This window comes from Ambystoma mexicanum, chromosome 8, assembly GCF_040938575.1.
Source record: "Ambystoma mexicanum isolate Mex_15411 chromosome 8, UKY_AmexF1_1, whole genome shotgun sequence".
In the NCBI taxonomy this organism is placed as follows: domain Eukaryota; kingdom Metazoa; phylum Chordata; class Amphibia; order Caudata; family Ambystomatidae; genus Ambystoma; species Ambystoma mexicanum.
This window is the reverse complement of record NC_090929.1, coordinates 498813983-498835582: the sequence shown is the minus strand read 5'-3', so window position 1 is coordinate 498835582 and position 21600 is coordinate 498813983. Positions and strand designations below refer to the sequence as shown.

Genomic DNA, 21600 nt, shown 5'->3' with positions numbered 1-21600 from the left:
CCCACCGCCTTTGACATCCACTACACAGTGCAGACCTTAACCGCCCCCCGATTTTGCACCCCTCCTTACTGGAAGCTAACATTTTTAGCAAAAGCCAAGCTGCAAAGCCGCTAAAATACAAATGATGCAACGAAAAATAAAAGGAATTGCACGTGGGGGAAAAGGGCAAAACCCACATTTAATGCGAAGGCTACTGCATCCCAAAATATGTGTTCCCTGTTATTGTATGTCCTTCCCGTTATGGTATAAAGTAGCACCAGACACGGCCTGATGTACAAACACGTTTTCAATGGGTACCCCACCATTGAAAAACGTTTTGTAAATTAGGCCCAACGTCTGACATGCGATATAAAGAGAGTAGGGTCAGGGGAGCAGGGAATGGAAGCACATTTGCATGGTTTGTGGCGTCATAACTATTTTAAACTGTAAGGCACAGCCCCTGGCCAGAAGGCTGCAGATGTTGGGAACTCAGAAAGCACCACATCAGGATTGATCAGGATAGGTCTTCGATGCCAGCTGATTAGTGTGAGCAAGGCGACAACAGAGGGTCTCCACCCATCCTGCATCTGGGTGCCATTCTGATAGGGTGTACTTCTATAATATAACCAGGGAGCAAGGGTGGGCTGGACCATTCATTCATATCTTCATAGGAGGGGTTTACGTCACCCATCACTCCGCCAAAAATGTGCGAATGCACTCTCAAATATAAGCCAACATCACGACCTCCGAGGCTGCCTTTGTTGACCAGTTATTGATGGTTTGTTCTGGTTTCATAAGGCATATATTTTGGGAAATCTACTGTACTGCTATGGAAATAAAATCTAGTTACGACTCAAATTTGACCACTGCGGTCTAATGGGGTTAATTAATAACACTACATGTTTATATAGCATGATGTCACTTTCCTCTCGCTTCTAAGCGCTGTCATGATTATTGTTTCCTAATGCAAACCAAAGCATCGAACTTGGAACGTGAAGGCTGAGTGTACACTATTGGAGTTCGAGTCTTGGAACTGGAATTTCCTCATGGGAGTGCAGCTCTGCTTTCCACGTGATCCGGGTTAATGGTAACTTAATAAATACAGAACCATGCCAAGTATGTGTGCAAACTTTATTAGAAAATAGAGACATCGTGTTTTAAAAAGTTTAGAAACGAGTAATGCAATCAGAGAGTACATTTCTGAATAGTTGTTAGTTTTAAAGGCAGTCTCAGCGGTGTAAGCACATATGTAACATGACCGGTGCATTCTGGTAGTATGAAGCGCTTTCCAAACTCACTACACATTTGGTTAAAAACAATATTAGTAAGATGGACGATGTGGGAGATTGCTTCATCTTTCGCATTCTTGGCAGGGAGCTATTCCCCATGCAGCATTACCACATGCGGTAATACTGTATGTCCCCAATGGGGTCCATCGTGGCTCCAAAATGGAGAATAACCACTGGGCCTCCATGGCTCCAAATAATGTGGGCCCTTCCTGATGTGGTAACGGTAACGGAGTTTGGCAGCATTACTGGAGTTAACACTGCCACATTCGTATGTAGGCCCCATGTGTTCATAAGCAGTTTTGTCAGGGAGGGACCCTACTTATCATACTTTGAGAGGACACCTGTAAACACAACATGGCTATAGTCGTGGCCACTGAAGCTGCATAGGACAGCACCAATGGCAAAAGCTGCCCATCGTTAAATGCATAACAATGAGGTTTGCCTGCAGGGAATTTAGAATAAAGAATGCTACAGAATTGTATGGGATAAAACAAATGTCACTTTTTTAGACTGAAAAGCGTGGATAAAAACGTGCCCATTTCTAGTTTTTCCTGCTGCGGTCTTTGACACCCATTTGAAGTTCTTGTGCCAAAATGACAGTATTAGGCCAGAAGCATTATTTTATCATGAGAAAGCGACACATCTTATTTAAATATTAATAAGGACCCGTGGCTGGAGGGTGACGAAGAGGAAAGGAGGTCAGTATCAGAGGCTTTTGCCAAGTTATTTCCAAAAGGTGTCCAAATGGACTTCATGTTGCCCGATTGCTCGTGATAGCCTGAATGATAAGACATTTGGACCACATAATATTCAACTTTTACATTTTTGCTTAACTATCCACTATGCATTTATGCAGCAATTTCTAATTTCATGGTTAGAGTGTTTATTTTTTTGACAGTTTTTCTAACATTTGAATATTTTCCTCATATGTTGTTAATGGCCCGAATTAACTTTTAAAAGTATTATTAGTTCACTGTAAAAAAAAAATAAAACCCTGCTTTTTTAACTTGTTGGTCTAAGAAGAGGTTTAATGCTCTGACAATAAATAACGCGGATTATGGCTTTTCCAGAGCCAGCAGATTAGATGTGCAATAGCAGCCAGCTATGCAAACCGCCTCGGGATCTGGAAGGACACATTCTATAGGAATAGTTATGAAGGGCTAACATTTTTAAGCATTCTCTCGCTCTACTTAAAATGCAGACACATTGTTGATGTAACACAAAAAAGGGAAGCTTTTAGTGACTCGCTCTGGTCCACTCGTGAACTTTTTTAAGGAGGCAGTGCTGGCACAATTTCTCACAAAACAATCAAGTGGGTTTTCGAACCAATACCAGAACAAAAAAACGGTTTTATGCACTGGTTGAATCGGCTTATATTTTCATATTTCAAGTGAAATCAAACACCAGTTACGAAATTCTACTTTAGTTCGGAAATTTCCTTTTCGCAAATTGAAATTGTGATCCCGAACTTTGTTAGTGTATTAAGTTAAAACCGATTGTACTGAATAGAATCGAATTAGTGTATTAAGTTAAAACCGATTGTACTGAATAGAATCGAAGCACATTTGGAGCATATTTATGAGAGAGTGCTTAATTCCTCTTACATACTTCTCCTAACAAAAATACTTGACCAACATTTCAGTGAAATCCTAGAATTGTATTCTGTACATCCCTAACCATCAACTCTTTTTTCAGTGTAGGGATACTCCAGTTTCATTCTCTATATATTTTTGCCATATTTCCCTGGGTTGAATGTTAATCATAGAGAAGCGGTTACTAAAACATACATTTCTGTTAAGACAACATATCAGGACGTTAAGAAAAAGCAAGAGACAGTCCACATAATCAAACACAATATGACAAAGGATTCATAAACATAGGGTCACACTTTGCATCTGACCCACAATACACTAGCACTGCCTGTACTTTCAGGTTTTGCACTCAATACAGTTGTAAATTTGACCTTACTTGGCACATGCAATCTTTGAACATAATGTCCTGTTACTTACATGTGTAGGTACGGCAATTAACATTGCAGTTGAACGAAGACAACACAACTTTGATTTAAAAGAACACAAACCAATCATGGGGTTACTCCACCACGAATATATCTGTTGATACATACTTCATGGTTACAAAACAGACCCATTGTGAGCTTTGTACAGTACCTGTCATACATTAGATTGGGAATGAACCACTATCCCTGGCTCAACGACACTTATGTGGATTGAGTTGGGATGTCACAGAGGAATTTAGGAGTTTTTTGGAGGCACTTTCCTGACGCCCAGTAAAACTACAATCAAGCATAAAATTAACTGTGTTCCAAACAGCGCCTTCCCAAAGAATTTGTGGGGATAAAGATTCAATTCAACCCGATAAGTTTATGATGCACTTAATTTCACTTTATAGTTTAACATAAGTCTTTTCTTTCAGTACCAATGTGTAAATCATTTCACATGTAGTTTTGATAGAATCATCTTTTCTTTCTTTCCTCTATGTCAACATGTGTTTCGAGCCAAGGCTCTCTAAAACAGTAATTACTCATTGTAATTTTTGCTCATATATTCTGAATTGACCTGGTGAGGTTAGGAGTTCAAAAGTGCCATCAACCAACTTTAAAAGATAATCGAAATCCTATTCTTTTTGTGGGCAGGGTGTAGCCTCAATGCTGAGCGAGTCCTCCTATGTAATGTAGAGCCCTTCTTTCTCCTTTCCATCGGAGGACTCACTTCCCGCTGTTCGATGCACTACTGGATCCATGCCCATACAAGCCCTGGTAGCACCACATTTGAATGCTGCTCAAGAAATATAAATACTTTAAAGCGTTAAGGCTACACCCTACGCACAAAAAGAGTACGATTTCGACCACCATCTTTTAAAATGTGTTTATGGCACTTTTAAACTAGTAACCTCATCTGGTCAATTCAGAATATTTGTACAGTAACTGCTTTACGTTCATCAGCTTTTGTACAGGTCCGAGGTTCGACTCACTCGTGGTTTTCATAACTCATGGTCCTCTTTAAAATAAGGAAGTGTGCACATCCCAGTTCAGTGTCTTACAGGCTCAGTGCCTCACTTCAGGTGGCATCACTGTCGCTTCCAGAGGCATTCAAATATATTCTTAGAGCCGATTCGCTGAAGTCTTTGGTGTTTGATACTGTGGTTTCCCAATGGATGGTGCAGTTTCATTGTTATTTTTAAAACTTAAAACAATATTCCATAATATAAAGAAGTGAAAAAAACAGGTCTTCATTCTCTAGCAACCATGCACCCTTTTTCCCCCATTATCAAAGACCGGGGAAATTCACATCCTGGAAGCATTTCTATTTGACAATGCAACATAGGCAGAAAACATCAATTTCTTGCGCGAGCAGAAGGTTTTTACTGGACTGGTCTTTTAAATGGCAATATTCACGTTATTGCAAAAATATAATGTAATCATCAACCCCCGGCAAAGTCCCTCCACTTCATGTCTGTTAAATGGTCCAGAAAAATCTTAAAAGGTACACCACCCACTCATGCAATGGAGCACTGGATGATGCGCAAAGTAAACAATTAGCAAATCTAGTGGGAGACACTGATCACTTCCTTTGCTTTTACACGTCTTTAAAAATGATTTCTGTGCCCCAAAAAGAAAGGTGGGGCTTCCTTGCAGATTCCAAAAACCAGTGTCAACTTTGAGCCATTCCGAGTGGTTGACGCCTGCTCTGGGAACACCACTTCTGCCGTGCGACTGAACTCCACAAGAGTACTTCAAAGCTCGCCTGCGTGGCAAGTGCCCTTCACGAGTCGATCCTTCCATAGGAAGAAAACACTGGGGAAGTAAGAAAGCATGACATGCAGTCAATGAATAGAACGAACTTTTTCATCAATCACAACGGAAACACAGTTTAAGACTTGTGGGTGGCTTTTAAAATGTGTAATTCCTAATTTTGCACTATAACTCACCTGTAACAATTCTCCGGTATCTTTCAAAGTCTCAAACCCTTTATGAATATCAAGTGCTGTCAGGTTTAGGACCCAGTTGGTCATTTAATTATAGTGGGAAGAGTCACTGTGCTGAGCGACTTGGACTTCCTGGGGCATCTTGTCCCCTTCCTCCGCTTCCCGGAGTACATTTAATTGCATCAGAAGTGATGTTGTGGAGAAAGGCAGCAACTCTTTTTCGACTTAGCCAAAAACCTTCCTGAGGTTCGTTGGGCCAAAAATAATATTTCCGATCCCTTGGCATGCAGCCATTATCATCCCAATCTTTAAAAAATCCTACAGAGACCCGCCAAGTAATTAAAGGGCAATTTCACCAACTGATCCCGCATTTAAATTACTGGCCATGGAACTGTTGGACCATATTCAAAGTGGGACAAGAAAAGGCTTCTACCTGTGCTGTGGCTAGATTTCGAACTGGGACTGGGACTGGGACGGGTACAATGGATCAATCATTTTGCTTATTCCTAGTATCCGCTATTTACATTTAAATTAAAAAGGAAGCATTCTTTTTATGTTTCGATGACATAAAAGCTAACTTTGAATCTGAACCACAAACTCATGTGGTTGGCTCTAGCAAAAGATGTGGACAAAGAACCCATTGAATTATTAAGGCTTTTCATAAAGCCATTTCTCCCAAATGACAACTATAGTGACATTTGGGGGAAATGGTTAAATTACCCAACTAATGCAGGTGTAAATCGGGCGTATGTCCTCAGTGACAGAGCAGCCTTCTTTGCTCACACACAATCTACTCCCACGAGTTCTTGGCCGAGTTTGGTCCTAATGTAGAGAGAAATACCTCACTATTAACACAGATAAAGCACACAGCAGGGAAGAACTTGCTGCTATTATAGGCTTGTAATTCTTTCTTTGATTATTAAATGTGTGTTAGCTTATAGTAGAGGACAACAGTCTAACTTTTAGATTAATTGCTCAAAGCATGTTTTTGGTCTATCGAGGCTTCGGTGGCTTGGTAATTGGTTTGGTAATTGACTAAGACCAATTGATTTTTATACACTCACTCTCCATGCTTGCAAGTAAAGGGGCTTTAATGATAAAGGTATTTGTACCGCACACAGTCACCACCGGTGTGGTACCCAGGTGCTCTGGTGGATCTGAAGAAAGGGGAGTAATAAGGGGGGGGCAGTAGGGTGTAGTGGGAATAGGAAAGTGAGAGTTGTGATGTCCTGTTGGCAGCTTCAGTTCGATTTGCACTGTTCGCTGAGCTTAAGTGCGATTTTCGGGTCAGTGCGAATTCCCATGTGCTGTTGTGCCAGGGTATGTGTTGTTAGTCCATTGTTGTAATGTGTTAAAGTGCTTGCGGAATGCTGTGCCGAGAGGTGGTCGTGTGGGTTTCTGTATGAGAAGTGTATAAAGTGGAGGTTTTACAATTGTATTAGCATGGTTTTCCCTTCTTACCTCTTCTCTTGCATTTTGGTGCTCAACATATATAATTATCCTGTGTGTTTGGTATTGTAGATTGTCCCCCTAGTTGGTGGGCCTGTCGAGGAGTGGTAGTTTTCCTCTGTGTTATTCTAGTGGCATGAGTACCTGGCTTTTGCCGATGTGTTCATCATCCTGAGGTTGGCAATGTTTAGTTTAGAGGATCATGGTCCTTCCATGCCCATTCCATTTGGGACCCTTACCAACCTATGTTTCCTCTGTGGATTAGGGTGTGTGGACATGGGTGGTTGGGCCGCCCCCCACCCCGCCTAATGGTCATTGAAGATTGAGTTGCGTCATGGTTTCCTCCCTGGGAATCTCGTTTCCCGTTGGGTCTACTCTTCCTAGTCGTTTTCTCCTGTTTCTGAAGCAAAGAGTCAAGTTTTGAGTAGTTTTCTGAATTCCAGATGATACCTTGTGTTGCATTTGTTTTTTGGTAGGTGATTCCAGGTTATTACTGGCAGATGAGAGAAGGATGATCCTCAGAATATTCTTTTATTGTATGGTTTTAGTTCTAAGCGAATGTTGTTGCTTGATCTGAGTGGTCTTGTTGGATGGTATACAGTTATTTTCTTGTTTAGGAACTGTGCTCCTTGGCCATGGATTGCTCTGTGAGTTATGCACATTGTTTTGAACTTTATTCGCTGTTTTATTGGTAGCCAGTGTAGAAGTTTCAGCGCTGGGGTAATATGTTCTCTTCATGGTAGTTTGAGCAGGAGTCTGGCCGCAGCGTTTAGGACGTGCTGATATTTTTTTAGTAGTCGTTCTGGCATTCCTAGGTATAGGCTGTTGGAGTAGTCTTCTCTGGACATGATGAGTGCGATGAAGGTGATAATGCGCTAAATACCTAGAGATTTCTAAGCGCGGACCCGGGGATTGAACCTGTGTTACTCCATGTCGTCTTGCTTCAAAGGCGAGCACGTTGCCCCTAAGCTACCCTCCCGAGACGAGGTGAGTGTTTTGTGGGTGAAAGAGGGATGGTAGGATCCTTTTTACTGCATGTAGGAGGAAGAAGCATTTCTTGATTATTGCGTTTACTTGTTGCTTAAGTGTTAGTTCATTGTTGTTGGGTGTCCTGACCCACGTTTAAGCTATCATGCCACAACATTTGGTGCTGTGGGCTTAGAAAGTTCAAGATGGCGGAAAACCCACATGTGCGCCGAAATCCAGGAAAGCTGCGCAGTTTGTGCGCACACCAAAATGGTTGCCTCACTTGCCACCCACCAGTGCGAGAATGAAAGGCCGGGTTGCCATGAGGAACAGTAGCGCCGGTTAGCTTCAAAGCGCTTTAAAACCACCATTGGACTACCCGCACAGTAGTCTGAAACCATTGGGAATGGCAATGCTGATTGCCAAATGCAACCTAGAATTGTGGGGAATTCATTTCTTAAATCCCAAAAATGGGTGCAGTACCAGTACTCACCACTATCCAAAAGCCGGCGTTTTAAAACCACCCTGTGTTTCTCTGAAGGCAGGCTCAAAATGCCTATTTTCAAACATTGCAACATGTGCAAAATATTCACTGAACACCAGCAGACATTTGGCAGAATGGAGTTTTGTGTGCTTACAAAATCTGGGAAATGAAGAGCCCAAAACAATGCTTATAACAAAACTGCTATGGAGTCAGCAGTTTAAGTTGCATTGGATTTAAAGACACTAAAATCGAAAATGTTTAGATTAAATGAGTGACCTATGTTTGGTGTCACATGCCTTTGTAACTGTTGAAATGTCATAGTTTTGCACTTAGAATCAGCATTCTAGCTGCATGTGTAAAATTGCAAGTTAATTTAAAAAGCAACAAAAAAAACATGACAGTTAGCTGAAAGTCTGGCTTAAGGAACTTGATTTTGCTTGACAGCTACCCCCATCAGGAGTGAAACTTGAGTCACAACTGTGTTCCTAGGCCTATCTGCCTTTTGCTGGCCACACTAAGGATATGCCATCTATCTGATAATTGAATTACCTGTGCTCTACAGGAGCTCTGAACAAAGCCTGTCTTGACTCAGGCAAAGGTTTTATTACAGCGGTCGTAAAATGTAGCTTCCTCTTGGCAGAAGCTGGGAGGGGCACTGCCTGTGAGAGCAAGCTGGCTTGGCAGAACTGGATAAACCAGTATTTCCACCATGTGACCTGGGAAACCACACCCCTTTGTAGCCAGAATATTGTTTAGAAAAAGATGAATAACTCATGGTGCGGACATGTGAAAATTTTATAAATGATACCATAATTCTTGTGATTTTTCTGCCCACAGTTTAAGAGGTTTTTAGAACCGGTGGTATGTTCAGGGGGGTGTTAGCGGAAAAGTGGATATTACTCTAAATGTATGCATGTTAAAAATATGAAACTTCATCAGTTAATGTCCATACTCCCTGCGCACATGTATGTAAAGTTGGGTCAATGTCAGAAATTGAAAAATCAGTTAAAAAGTCAATTATGTGCCATTTCTGAATGCAAGCTCTCAGAAACAGCAGATTTGGACAGAGACATGGCTAAATTCAGCCACACCATGTATATGTAATTTCAAACAACTGTGTAACTGTGAAATATGGATTTTGATCATATATAGATTTGGGTGCACAGATGACAGGGGAGGTTTTTCAAGAGATCATAAATGGATGACATCACTCTGACTCACAGTTCCTTCCCCAATCAAGTGAGAAATGGAAGTTTGACCAATTAGAAGCTGAGAGAGAGGTAGGGTCAGTGATGCTAGAACACACCCACATAAAAACACATAAAAACAGAGAGACAGGACAGATAGGGACCTTCAATTCCATCTGCCGCTGGAAGCTCTGCCGGAAAAATCCATATTTACCTCCATCAAACCTCCAGAGAGCCAACCTAGAGACTTCAATCTATCCAGAACTAGAGACCCAGACCAGACCAGCAGAGTAGAGCTGACCTGTTAGAAGAACCAGAGAGAGCTGACCCAGATCACTGTGAAGTGCAGAGAGCTGAACAGGAGTCCAGTCCAAAACCTGACCAGATCCGTGGCAAGGCATATTTCTAAAGATATTGTGAGTACCCAGCAAAACTGTGCAGAACCAATCTCCTAGTTAAAATAATATAATTCAATCTAGTTTAATCTAAGTAGAACTGTCTCCTAACTGTCTCCTGTCATTTGTAAAGCTGTCACCTGTGATTTGCTAGTTGCAAGCTGCACTTGTCTTTTTGAACTTTAAAATTTCAAATCTGAAAAACGACCTCTACTAAATCGATCATAACTCTGTAACCGTTTGGGCTAGAGACTTGCAGTAACTTTCATCTGAAAGCTTAGAATCTTAGCTTTTAATCGCACCAAGAACCACATTCCTACCCCTTATAGTTTTACCGCAATCGCGGAACACGCATTCGCGAATTTTGCCGCGATTTGCAAATTTCTTCACGTGTAAAAAGCTGCTGCTGCTTGCCTTCCATTTGCCAGAAATTCGTTTAACCTGCTAATCATTCCTGAATCATTGCAAGAGTGAGCCTGGACTAATATTAACTAGATACCACTCACCCTGAACCTCTGAAAGGGAATTAAAAGCATTTCCAGCATATTTCTCATCCATTGCTAGCACATATAAAAGCATTTGGGCCTGTGTTTTCAAAACTCCTATCTGTTTTCTTTAAGCGTGCTTGGGGGGATTGAACTGAATTACATTGATTGCATTTCTGAGAACTGTGTGCTTTCCTCCCATTTCCTTGCATTGCATAAAGAGGGGGGGAGTGAATAGCCAGAGAAAAGTGATTACATTGTTTGGTTGAAATCATATTGAGTATTTTCTGTACTGCATTCATTGAATATTGCATCCACCTGAGCTTACATAAAGCATTCTGTACCACCTTCTTCTTTTGTTCCTATTCACCTGTGTGCTACCTTATCCATTTCATGTCAACTCCTTATTGATTATAGAGAAGCGTGTTGGTGCCAGATTCTCCGTTGTTAATCTTTATCATATCAGATTAAGTGTGCTATTCAATTATTAATTTATTATAAAGTGTGATATATATATCTATTGTTTAAATTATCAAATAAACCTTTTAACTTGCAAAACAGAACTACTTCTTGGCTCAGTGGGGTCAGGAGGATTCCAAGAGAGGGGTGTTATATAGGGGTAGTCATCCAGAACGCATGAACTGGACATAAAGGTATATCAATAAGGGTTTTCATTCAGTATTCTAGACTAGGCGTTGACTTAGCTGTAGTGTTGAATTGAATCCTCTTACAAACTGGGGGCTCGGCCGGACGTTTGGGTTAGAATACCACTTGTGCAGCTTAATACAGTGTGCTAACTGACGGGATACATACATCCGGTCGGATCACCACGCTGCATTACGCTGTGAAGCATTCCTCAAAAGGGACACTCCAAGAAAAGTTCTGTTCTGCAAAAATAAAATACAAACTTCTGTAAGTCAGGACAGAGACCAATCTCTAGAATGACGACCTTAGTAGACATGAAAATAGCCAGAGAGCACTTCTTACATAAGTTATTTGAGAGAGGTGAATGGGCTGAGCAGGGCCAGGATGCCTGGTTGCAGGCCATCACGCGACAGGTCACTGAAACAGGGTCAGACTTATGGAGAGATCAGGGTCCATTACATGTGGCCCTGAGTGAACTATATATGGCTCCTAAGGCCAAAGAGGAACACGACAAGATTGTTAGGATAGCGGCATACCTGTACCTATATATGGGAGACATGCAGGATAGATGTGCTGAAAGCCAAAATCTGGCAAATAGGCAACAGATGGCGTTAGAGAAGGTCCAATCTGACCTGGTCTCTTCTGAGCAGAGGCTGCAGAGGAGCCAGGAGTCAGAAAATGATAGTAGGCAGTACATCATTAAAATAAAAGAGGATATGGGCATCCTACAACAGGAAAAGACAGACCAGGATACCAGATTTCTGGCCCTGCAGAAGGAGCACCAAGACAGTTTGTACTCCTTACTGCAGAACCAGAAAAAGTTGGAGCAACAGATCAATTTCAAAAGGGCATGCGCGGAGCAGGTAGTCACCCTGCAAAGCCAGCTAGACAGAGAGAAAGAGGAGAGCAATAAACTGATTCTGAAAGACCTGGATACCCAGGCAGAGTTTGATGAGGAGCGCCAAAAAGCTGGTGCCTTTCAACGGCAAAGGGACGACCTGGCGGCACAAATGCAGGCTCTTAGTCAGGAAAGAGACGCCTTAGGCCAGGAAGTCTGCCATTTAAAAAGAAAAATGGAAGAAAATCACCCGGCCCTCGAGGGGCTGGGTGACCTCCAAAAAGAAAACCAGAACTTGTTAGAGCACACCAGGAGGGTGGAAGAGGCTCTGGCAAGAAAGGAGCAGGCCAGTAGGGATGGGACTCAGGAGGTAAACCTCCTGCAGCAAAGACTGGCCCAGTTCTCCAGAACCAACCTGGAAGCACAGAGGGAAAATGAGGCCCTCTGTCAACACAATGATAGGCTCCAACAACAGGTAGCGATGCAGGAGAGACTGATAGAGTCTAGTAAGGCCTTAACTGAGGAACTGAAGGCACAAATGCAGGCTCTTGCATTGCAACAGGGAGCAGGGGCGGATAGAGATGAGGTTCGCTGGGAAATGGAAACTCTGGAGCATAACCTCAGGAGCCCTAGTACCAGAGGCCCTCATACCTCTCAGTCCCTGGACTCTGCCACCCCCATGTCCCCTGGCGCACATGAGCACCGGGCCACAGGGATGGCAGATTACTATCCAGCCAGAAGCATGGGGCTCATAGGCCAGTACCTCCCAGGAATGGATGGGCGGGCATCTGGGTATGGGCACCCAAGCATAGTACAGTTCAGTCGGGAACCCCAGGAGAGTAGGCCCATTAAGGGCATCCTGAAAACCTCTGCCCAGTTAGGTCAGTGGAGGGGGTACCCATCAAATCCTGGCAGCAAGGAGGAATCTGAAGACTCCTCTGAACTGCGCAGGACACAGGAGACCAGGTCCCCACAGTCTGCCCGCCATTCCCAGGCTCGCAGAATCCGGGAAAACCTGGAAGAACAGACGGGAACCTCTGGGAGCAGTGCCTCTGAGTCCGAGGACGAATGGACAAGGGTTACCCGAACCAAAAAGGCCAATAAGGCAAAAAGGGCCTTGATTAAGGACCCCTTAAAGCAGATTAAGGCGATCAGGAGCGTCATCACGCCTTACCATAAGAACGCTAAGTATTCTGTTTGGGAGCACTTAGAGTTGTTTGAACAAATGATGGAGACTTTCCATTTGAAGGACAGCCAAAGCTGTATTCAATATGTAAAGTGGACCTTCTCCCCGGAATACTCCAGTTTCTTTGCGGGGCTGGAGGACCAAAATCATTTAAGATGGTCCACCTATAAGGCGGCCATCTTGAAACATTTTTCTGTTCACAGAAATCCTCAAGAGGCTCGCAAGGCAGCCTACAATTTGCAATGTGGGGAGGATCAGGCCCCACAAGAATTTGTGCAGGAGTTAAAGCGTGCTTTTGCACAGACCACAAGAAGGGTGCGCACGGATAGCAGAGAATTTATTAATACGTTTTTCCATGCCTTGCCCAAATATATCATGACCCAGCTCGTGAGGGATTTTCACGAAAAAAGATCTTTAGACTGGGTCATTGAACAGGCTACCCGGATCTATGAGGTGCAGAAACCGATAGATAGCAAAAGTAATGCCCAGAAAAACCCCAAAGCCAACAGCACCCCTGCTGCTGCCAAGGTGGCAGAGGTAAAGGTCACCCCCGTTTTAGAGTTGGAGATGGGGGGGCCTAAAAACCTACCTGCACCTAATAATGCTAGGCCCAGAAGGTCCTCGGGCCAGTCACAGACAGGGAGCCAGGGAGGCAGCCCCACAAATGGGGTCCCTCGCTCTCCTGATTATGTAAGTCCCCGTTACAAGGGAAATCGACCCATCCTGGGTTATGTGTGGACTCCTCCAGCCCAAGGGGGGGGATCCAGCCAAGCACCTAACCCAGGGAACTTCCCTCCCAACTTCCCACAGGAGGGCAGAAATTCTCCAAATCCTGGGCAGAACTTTTTCCCCAGGTATCCACCCAATTTCCAACCCCAAAATCATCCATCCTTCTTTCCCCAATTCCCTGAGCCCAGACAACCTAATCCGGGAGAGGGGAGGCCAAGGGTGGAGGGGTACCCAAATCTTCCCAACCCGGGGTATTACCAGAGGAGGGACAGCTACCCTTCCCGGGATCAGCCCAGGGGAGAAAACAGGGCCCCGTATCAGCCTGAGCGGGTTTCCCAGTTAGAGCGCCAGGTTCAAAACATGGCGCGGGATCTGGGTCACATACTGAGGGCTCAGCAGAACCCTCAGATCGGCATGCCGGCGCAGAACGCACCCAACTCTGGACCTGGTGCCCCAGAACAATGACGGGGGCAGCACCCCGATAACTCACCGGTTCCCAGGGAGGAGGCACAAGGGGAAGGGGGGTGTAAAGCCTTGGAGGAAGCTTCCTTCCTCACTTGTAAACAGCCCCTGGAAACCCAGGAACCGGAAACAAAATCTCTTGCCCCTGAAAGTCTGCCTCCTAAGGAGCAGAGGGGGGGTAGGAGAAACAAAAGACCCAAACAGACTCAGTTTGAGGAGGAGGTACAGATCTTCCAATTTGAGGGAGAGGGATCCTCAGAGGATCCTGGGAAAAGGATCTTCTCCTTCAGAGAGGGGGGAACTCCTCCCAAAGAAAAATGGGTCCCTAGGGATGCAAATCCAGACTGGGGAGATGTGGAGACTGAGCTACCGCCGCCCACCATCTCATCCCAGAACCAACAGCAAGAAAATCCCCTGGTTCAAACCCATCCTGGTGACTGCCTCCAAAGAGGGGGGGCGGCCCAGAACCGGAGCAAGGGGAACCCAAAATGGCTCTGATCTCCAGTTGCCAACTCTCTTTTTTTAGATTCCCAAGGCTCTCCACAGAATTCTGCCCAAATTTCTTCTCTTGCAATGTCTAAAACCAGAAAGTTAGCCCACCAGTTGTCCAAAAATGTGCATTATCTGTGCCCCCTTGAGGAGAAGGAGGGAAGATACTATGCCCCGGTACAAGTACAGGGGCAGGGTACAATTTTGGCACTGGTAGACACTGGATCTCAAGCTACCCTTCTGTCCAGAAGGGCCTTTGACGAACTGAATGCAGGAAGGGGAGAGAATTACCAAATTCCTCTCACCTCTCTTCCTGGACAACTGCAGAACTTTGACGGGAAGGAAATTCCCGTTGAGGGGACTGCAGACTTGGACATTAAGATCGGGCGACACAAGTTGAAACACCCAGTCATAGTTGTGACCCCAGAGGGCACCCCTTGTTTACTAGGGAATGACCTCCTGAGAAGGTTGTCACCCCTAATAGATTGCGTAAACAAGGTCCTCTGGACCCAGACTAGCCGACCAATAAAATTAAAACAGAGTGTCAACCATGTTAGTTTAAACGGCACATGCCACATGGTTGAACAAAAATCTGACCAAGTAGAATTTCACTTCCAGAACAACCAGATTCCAGATGTGACAGTAATAGCAGTAGGACAACAGACTGGTGATGGGGGGTCCTCTCTATTTCTGAAAATCAACCTTCCTTCCAGTTTAAGGTGGTATTCCACACTGGAAGGAAACACTCTGAAATTCTATACTAATCCACAATCAGAAACTCCCACTCCTATAGTCCAGAAAGATGTGAAATCAGCTCAGAGCCTGGCTGATATTCAGCAAATTGGAGAGCAGTTGTTCATCCCTGTTCAGTTAAATGATGGGAAGGACTCTGTTCTCGCTCGAGTGTGCGTGAACAATGGTAAGAGCTTCATCAGCGAAGCCATGTTTCGCCAACTCCCAAAGGATCCAGCCATTCCCACCTTCAAACTGATAGACAAATGGGAAATGGACCTGGAAGCACCTAATTCCAAACATCTCCTGCCAAGCAGGTGCATGCTCAAAATCTCCATTGGCAACAAGAGCATAGTCCACAATTGTTGGGTCGTGCGAGACGTCCCTGCCGCCTTTTACTTAGGCAGTGACATTCTCAATCGCTTTGCCATTAGTTTGGACCTAATAAACTTCAAAGCTTGGTCCCGATTAGCGGATAATCCCATGGGCTTTGATGATCCAGAAAAAGCATTTAGGTCAGCTCAATTGCTACCTTATGCAGTTGAAATTCAGATCAAAGAGGAAATCACCATCCCAGAAAGGACCCGACAATTCTCCCTAGAAGTGAAAGCTAAAAGAGGACAATATTTGCAAAACCCTGATGCTTACATACATCTAAATGCTTCTCTCCAACAGCAAGGGTTGGGGGTAAACCCAACTCCATTAGTCAACATAGAACATGACACCATTCCAATAGAGGTGGATAACAGCGACTTAAAGAGTATTACTCTAGCCGCAGGCACCATTATTGGAATGGCGGTTGATGACCGACATTTCTCCATTGATCTTAGAAATGAACTGTTAGGACCAATCCCCAAGGACTGTTTTGACAGTGACAGTGATGACAATACAACACCAGACAGGATTTTTACCCGGCATGGGGGGAACTTCCTGGTGTACACTTCCTGCCCTTATGGTAAGGAAGATGTGACTTGTGACTTCAGGAGGGATGAGGTGATTTTCCAGGTGCATGAGGGCTGCCTTTCCCACCTGAAGCCTCCGGTCCAAATCAGCACTCTGACCAGGGACTTCTCCACCCAGCTGGAGGAGGCCGCGGAGATAGCCAAACCAGAAGTCTTTCCAGGCTTCAGGCAGATGGTGGAAGAGAGAGTCAACCTAGCTGATGCCTGTGTGACTCTGGAACAAAAGCAAAAGTTGAAACAAGTTTTCTTGGATTTCCAAGATCTCTTTGCGGTAGACTCATATGACTGTGGTCGCACTGACATCCACACAACAACAATCCCCACGGACCCTGGCATGACTCCAGTGTTTGTGAAGCAATATCGCTTGCCTCTCGCATCAATGGAGTCCCTTACTGAAATAATTAAGAACCTTGAGTCCCGGGGAATAATCCGTCCAGTCCACAGCACCTTCAATAATCCGGTGCTGGGAATATTGAAGCCAAACGGCCAGTGGAGACTCTGCGCCGACCTTAGGGAGCTCAACAAACGGGTCCATACTTCCCGATGGCCTCTGCCCTACATTGACCAAGGGCTGGCCCAGATCCAGGGGTCACAGGTATTCACAGCAATAGACCTGACCAATGGATACTGGACCGTGCCTGTCAGTAGGGAGGACCAATACAAACTGGCTTTCACCTTTGGGGGCCAGCAGTACACATGGACCCGGACTCCCTTCGGATACCTCAACTCCGGCAATGAATTCAACATTTTCCTACATAAGGCCATGCCCGACCTGGGTGCGAGGGGTAACCTGGCTTATGTAGATGATGTCCTCATCAAAAGTTCATCTGTGGAGGAACACATAGCGGAGATCCGTTATGTTCTGACACAGTTGAGGGCCGCCGGAGCAAAACTTTCCTTTCAGAAAGCACAGTGGTGTAGAACCCGTGTTAATTTCTTGGGGCATGAGATTACTCCTCAGGGTCTCTGTCCCCAGGAAAAGAAAGTGGAAGCACTTCAGAAACTGAAAGACCCCACAACTCTGCGAGAACTAAGGAGCCTCCTTGGACTGACTAATTACAGCAGGAAGTTCATTGAGGGCTACGCAGAGATCACCAGACCCCTGATTCATCTCCTGAAGGGGGGGGTCAAGTGGGAATGGGGTCCAGAACAAGCCGAGGCAGTAAAACAACTCAAGAGAAGCCTCTCACAAGCGCCTTGCCTAGCTTATCCTGTCAGAAACAAGGAGTTCTTCCTGGAGACAGGGTTCTCTAATACGTGCTTGACGGCAGTATTATACCAAAAGCATGACAAGGTCAATAAAGTAATCTCCTATGCGAGCAAAACTTTATCCTCTGTGGAGGAAAAATTCAACGATTGTGAGAAGGCACTCCTGGCAACGGTGTGGGCATTGAAGAATTACCGCCCGTTTATCCAGGGGGAACACATCATAGTGGAGACTCCTCACCAGCCTCTGCAATATCTCCAAAGTGACCGAATCCGGGCCGGAAATGTGAGTAATTCCCGAATTACTTCCTGGATTCTGTCAATGCAAGGCTTTCCTGTGGAGGTCAGATATGGCCAAAACAAGAAGAGTCCCCTCGCGCAAGGTCTGGCTGACTTGCATGATTGTGCCAGAGAAAACTGTCTCGAGGACGAAAGTCTAAAAATAAAGGACAACATGGAGGCATACCTTAATTCCCCCCACAAAGTCTTTGAAGAAGACAAGTGTGAGGGAATGCCCACTGTGTATGTGGATGGATGCTCTTACCATGTTGACAACAACGGGGCGAAAGAACTGGTGGCTGGCGTAGGGAATGCATGGGTGAATGAGTCCCCAGAACCCTCCGCTGGATACAAAATTGGTCCCCGAAGTAGTCAGGTGGCAGAATTGATGGCTGTGCATCAGGCCATCCTCACTGCTGTCCAGCATCAACTCCACGAACTGGTCATAATCACAGATTCGGATTATGTACGGAACGGGTTCGTGGAGCACCTGGTTAATTGGAAAACCAGAGGCATGTTATGTGCTAACAACAAACCCTTGAAACATGGGAAGTTGATCCAAAACATTGATGATCTGGTCACCTCGAATGAGATGACCATCTATTGGAAAAAGATCAAGGGTCATTCCAAAGTAGAGGGACCAGACAAAACTGGAAACGACTTAGCTGATCAGCTGGCCAAAACCGGGGCCATCCAAGGGGATCTAATTGAGATTGAATCCCTGTTGGGGGAAATCCAGGTCACTGCTATCACTAGGTCCCAGACAAATGCTCACAACGACCTTTCAATTGCACAATGGAGTAAGGAGACCCCTGATGCTGATTTGATTACCGCTCAGAAGGGGGATCCAATTATTGGTAAATTTTACCAGCACCTTGAGGACCCTGAGAACTTTCCCCTGACGGATACCGATTACATTGGGAAAGAGGACCTAAGAGTGTTGATGAAATGTCCAAAAATGTTCCGGATCCAAGACGGTTTGTTGGTAAGGAAATCCAAAGCTGGCCACGATCAGTGGGTGGTTCCTACCTCATTCCGAAGCCTGATGTTAAGTCACGCCCATGATGCGGCCACTGCCGGTCATAGGGGGTTTCACACAACATTGGAAATCTTAAGAGAGGTTGCATACTGGCCACACATGGGGCAGGACCTCGACCAATACTTGAAGGGGTGTCTTGTGTGTGCACAGTTTCAGCCATCATCCCTCACGCACCGTGCGCCTCTCCAAAAGAGGGGGATGACACTGCCATGGTCAGATTTACAAATCGACTTTGTAGGCCCTGTGATTCGCTCGGCTAGGGGGAATAAGTACATGTTGACTGTGACATGCTTGTTTACCAAGTGGGTGGAATGTCTCCCAGCCCCAAACTGCAAGGCAGAAACGGCAGCTGCCTTGATGATTAACCACATCTTTTCCCGTTTTGGTCTACCTCAAAGGATTGAGTCAGACAGAGGTAGCCACTTCACCAGTGAAGTAATGACAAAGATGTGGGAGATACTGGGGGTCAAGAGAAAGCTGCATATTGCTTATAGACCAGCTTCTTCTGGGGCAGTAGACAGATATAACCGGACAATTGTGAGCCTATTAAAGAAGTTTGTGGCAGATTCTGGGCCAAGTTGGGATATCCGATTACCTCTGGTCCTAATGGCCATCAGATCTACCCCTTCATCTGCAACCAAAATGTCACCATTTGAGTTGATGACTGGGCGCAAGATGGTGCTTCCTCAGCATTTGCTCTACAGGACCCAAGAGCAGACACTGATAAATGCCTCCACTACTCATGAGTATGTGGAGAATTTAAGGAAACACCTTCAACATGCTTTTGCTTATGCTCAGCGGAATCTAGAAAGATCAGCTGATGGCATGAAGACCCACTATGACCTGAAAACTTCCAGGAAGGAATATCAGGTGGGAGACCGGGTCTTTCTATACAACTTCCAAAGGAACCAGGCCAAGCAGCGCACATTTTTGCCTACATGGAAAGGACCCTTGGAGATCATAGACAAAATCTCCCCTGTGGCCTACAAAATCCACATCCCCAAAGGTCCTTTGGCAGCGGGGGAAGACAAGTGGGTCCACATAAACCAGTTGAAATGTTGCCATCCCAGGCACACTCTGCAACAACTGGAGGAATCCTCTGGAATCCTAGCGCGTACTGTCTCAGACTAATTCTGTTCCAATCATAAAACATACCACATCTAGTCTCTAAAATATTGTGATTTGCATGAAACTGTCTCTTAGTTATACTGTTTTTTATCAAAATAAGAATGTAATGTTTCGTCATGATGAAATGCATATGCTGTCCCACCATCTCAACAGTGGTGGAAAAACGTCTATGAGTAGGTATTGCCGCTCTTCCTTGTCGTCCTAGGAGAAAGAAGACCTTGAGACTGGCCAAGGAGGACGATCCGGAGACCGGGAACGAAGATCCAATGAGCCCAGTGGACCACCCAATACTCCCATCAGGACTGGCGAGGAGAACCGATCGATCAGTACCGGATGGAGAAGAAGATGCTGAACTGTGAAATCTACAGAAGAGGAAGAAGATTATACGGACAGACCGGTGCGTGGGTCAAAACCCTTGGGCACGCGACTCCCCATCGACTCAAATTCAAAGTGCAGTCGCGTGGGGGGGCTTGTTGGGTGTCCTGACCCACGTTTAAGCTATCATGCCACAACATTTGGTGCTGTGGGCTTAGAAAGTTCAAGATGGCGGAAAACCCACATGTGCGCCGAAATCCAGGAAAGCTGCGCAGTTTGTGCGCACACCAAAATGGTTGCCTCACTTGCCACCCACCAGTGCGAGAATGAAAGGCCGGGTTGCCATGAGGAACAGTAGCGCCGGTTAGCTTCAAAGCGCTTTAAAACCACCATTGGACTACCCGCACAGTAGTCTGAAACCATTGGGAATGGCAATGCTGATTGCCAAATGCAACCTAGAATTGTGGGGAATTCATTTCTTAAATCCCAAAAATGGGTGCAGTACCAGTACTCACCACTATCCAAAAGCCGGCGTTTTAAAACCACCCTGTGTTTCTCTGAAGGCAGGCTCAAAATGCCTATTTTCAAACATTGCAACATGTGCAAAATATTCACTGAACACCAGCAGACATTTGGCAGAATGGAGTTTTGTGTGCTTACAAAATCTGGGAAATGAAGAGCCCAAAACAATGCTTATAACAAAACTGCTATGGAGTCAGCAGTTTAAGTTGCATTGGATTTAAAGACACTAAAATCGAAAATGTTTAGATTAAATGAGTGACCTATGTTTGGTGTCACATGCCTTTGTAACTGTTGAAATGTCATAGTTTTGCACTTAGAATCAGCATTCTAGCTGCATGTGTAAAATTGCAAGTTAATTTAAAAAGCAACAAAAAAAACATGACAGTTAGCTGAAAGTCTGGCTTAAGGAACTTGATTTTGCTTGACAGCTACCCCCATCAGGAGTGAAACTTGAGTCACAACTGTGTTCCCAGGCCTATCTGCCTTTTGCTGGCCACACTAAGGATATGCCATCTATCTGATAATTGAATTACCTGTGCTCTACAGGAGCTCTGAACAAAGCCTGTCTTGACTCAGGCAAAGGTTTTATTACAGCGGTCGTAAAATGTAGCTTCCTCTTGGCAGAAGCTGGGAGGGGCACTGCCTGTGAGAGCAAGCTGGCTTGGCAGAACTGGATAAACCAGTATTTCCACCATGTGACCTGGGAAACCACACCCCTTTGTAGCCAGAATATTGTTTAGAAAAAGATGAATAACTCATGGTGCGGACATGTGAAAATTTTATAAATGATACCATAATTCTTGTGATTTTTCTGCCCACAGTTTAAGAGGTTTTTAGAACCGGTGGTATGTTCAGGGGGGTGTTAGCGGAAAAGGGGATATTACTCTAA

At 44.9% G+C, this 21600-nt stretch overlaps 1 protein-coding gene across 1 annotated transcript in view; it reads right to left on the bottom strand.

Annotated features, from left to right (window-relative positions):
• Positions 1-1096: 1096 nt before the first annotated feature.
• Positions 1097-21600, bottom strand: part of LOC138472144 (uncharacterized) — a 502005-nt gene continuing 481501 nt past the window's right edge. Inside the window, exon 9 of the mRNA XM_069610159.1 lies at positions 1097-5082. Within this exon, the coding sequence (XP_069466260.1) occupies positions 5051-5082 (32 nt within the window). The 3' untranslated portion in view covers positions 1097-5050. The remainder of the gene's footprint in view (positions 5083-21600) is intronic.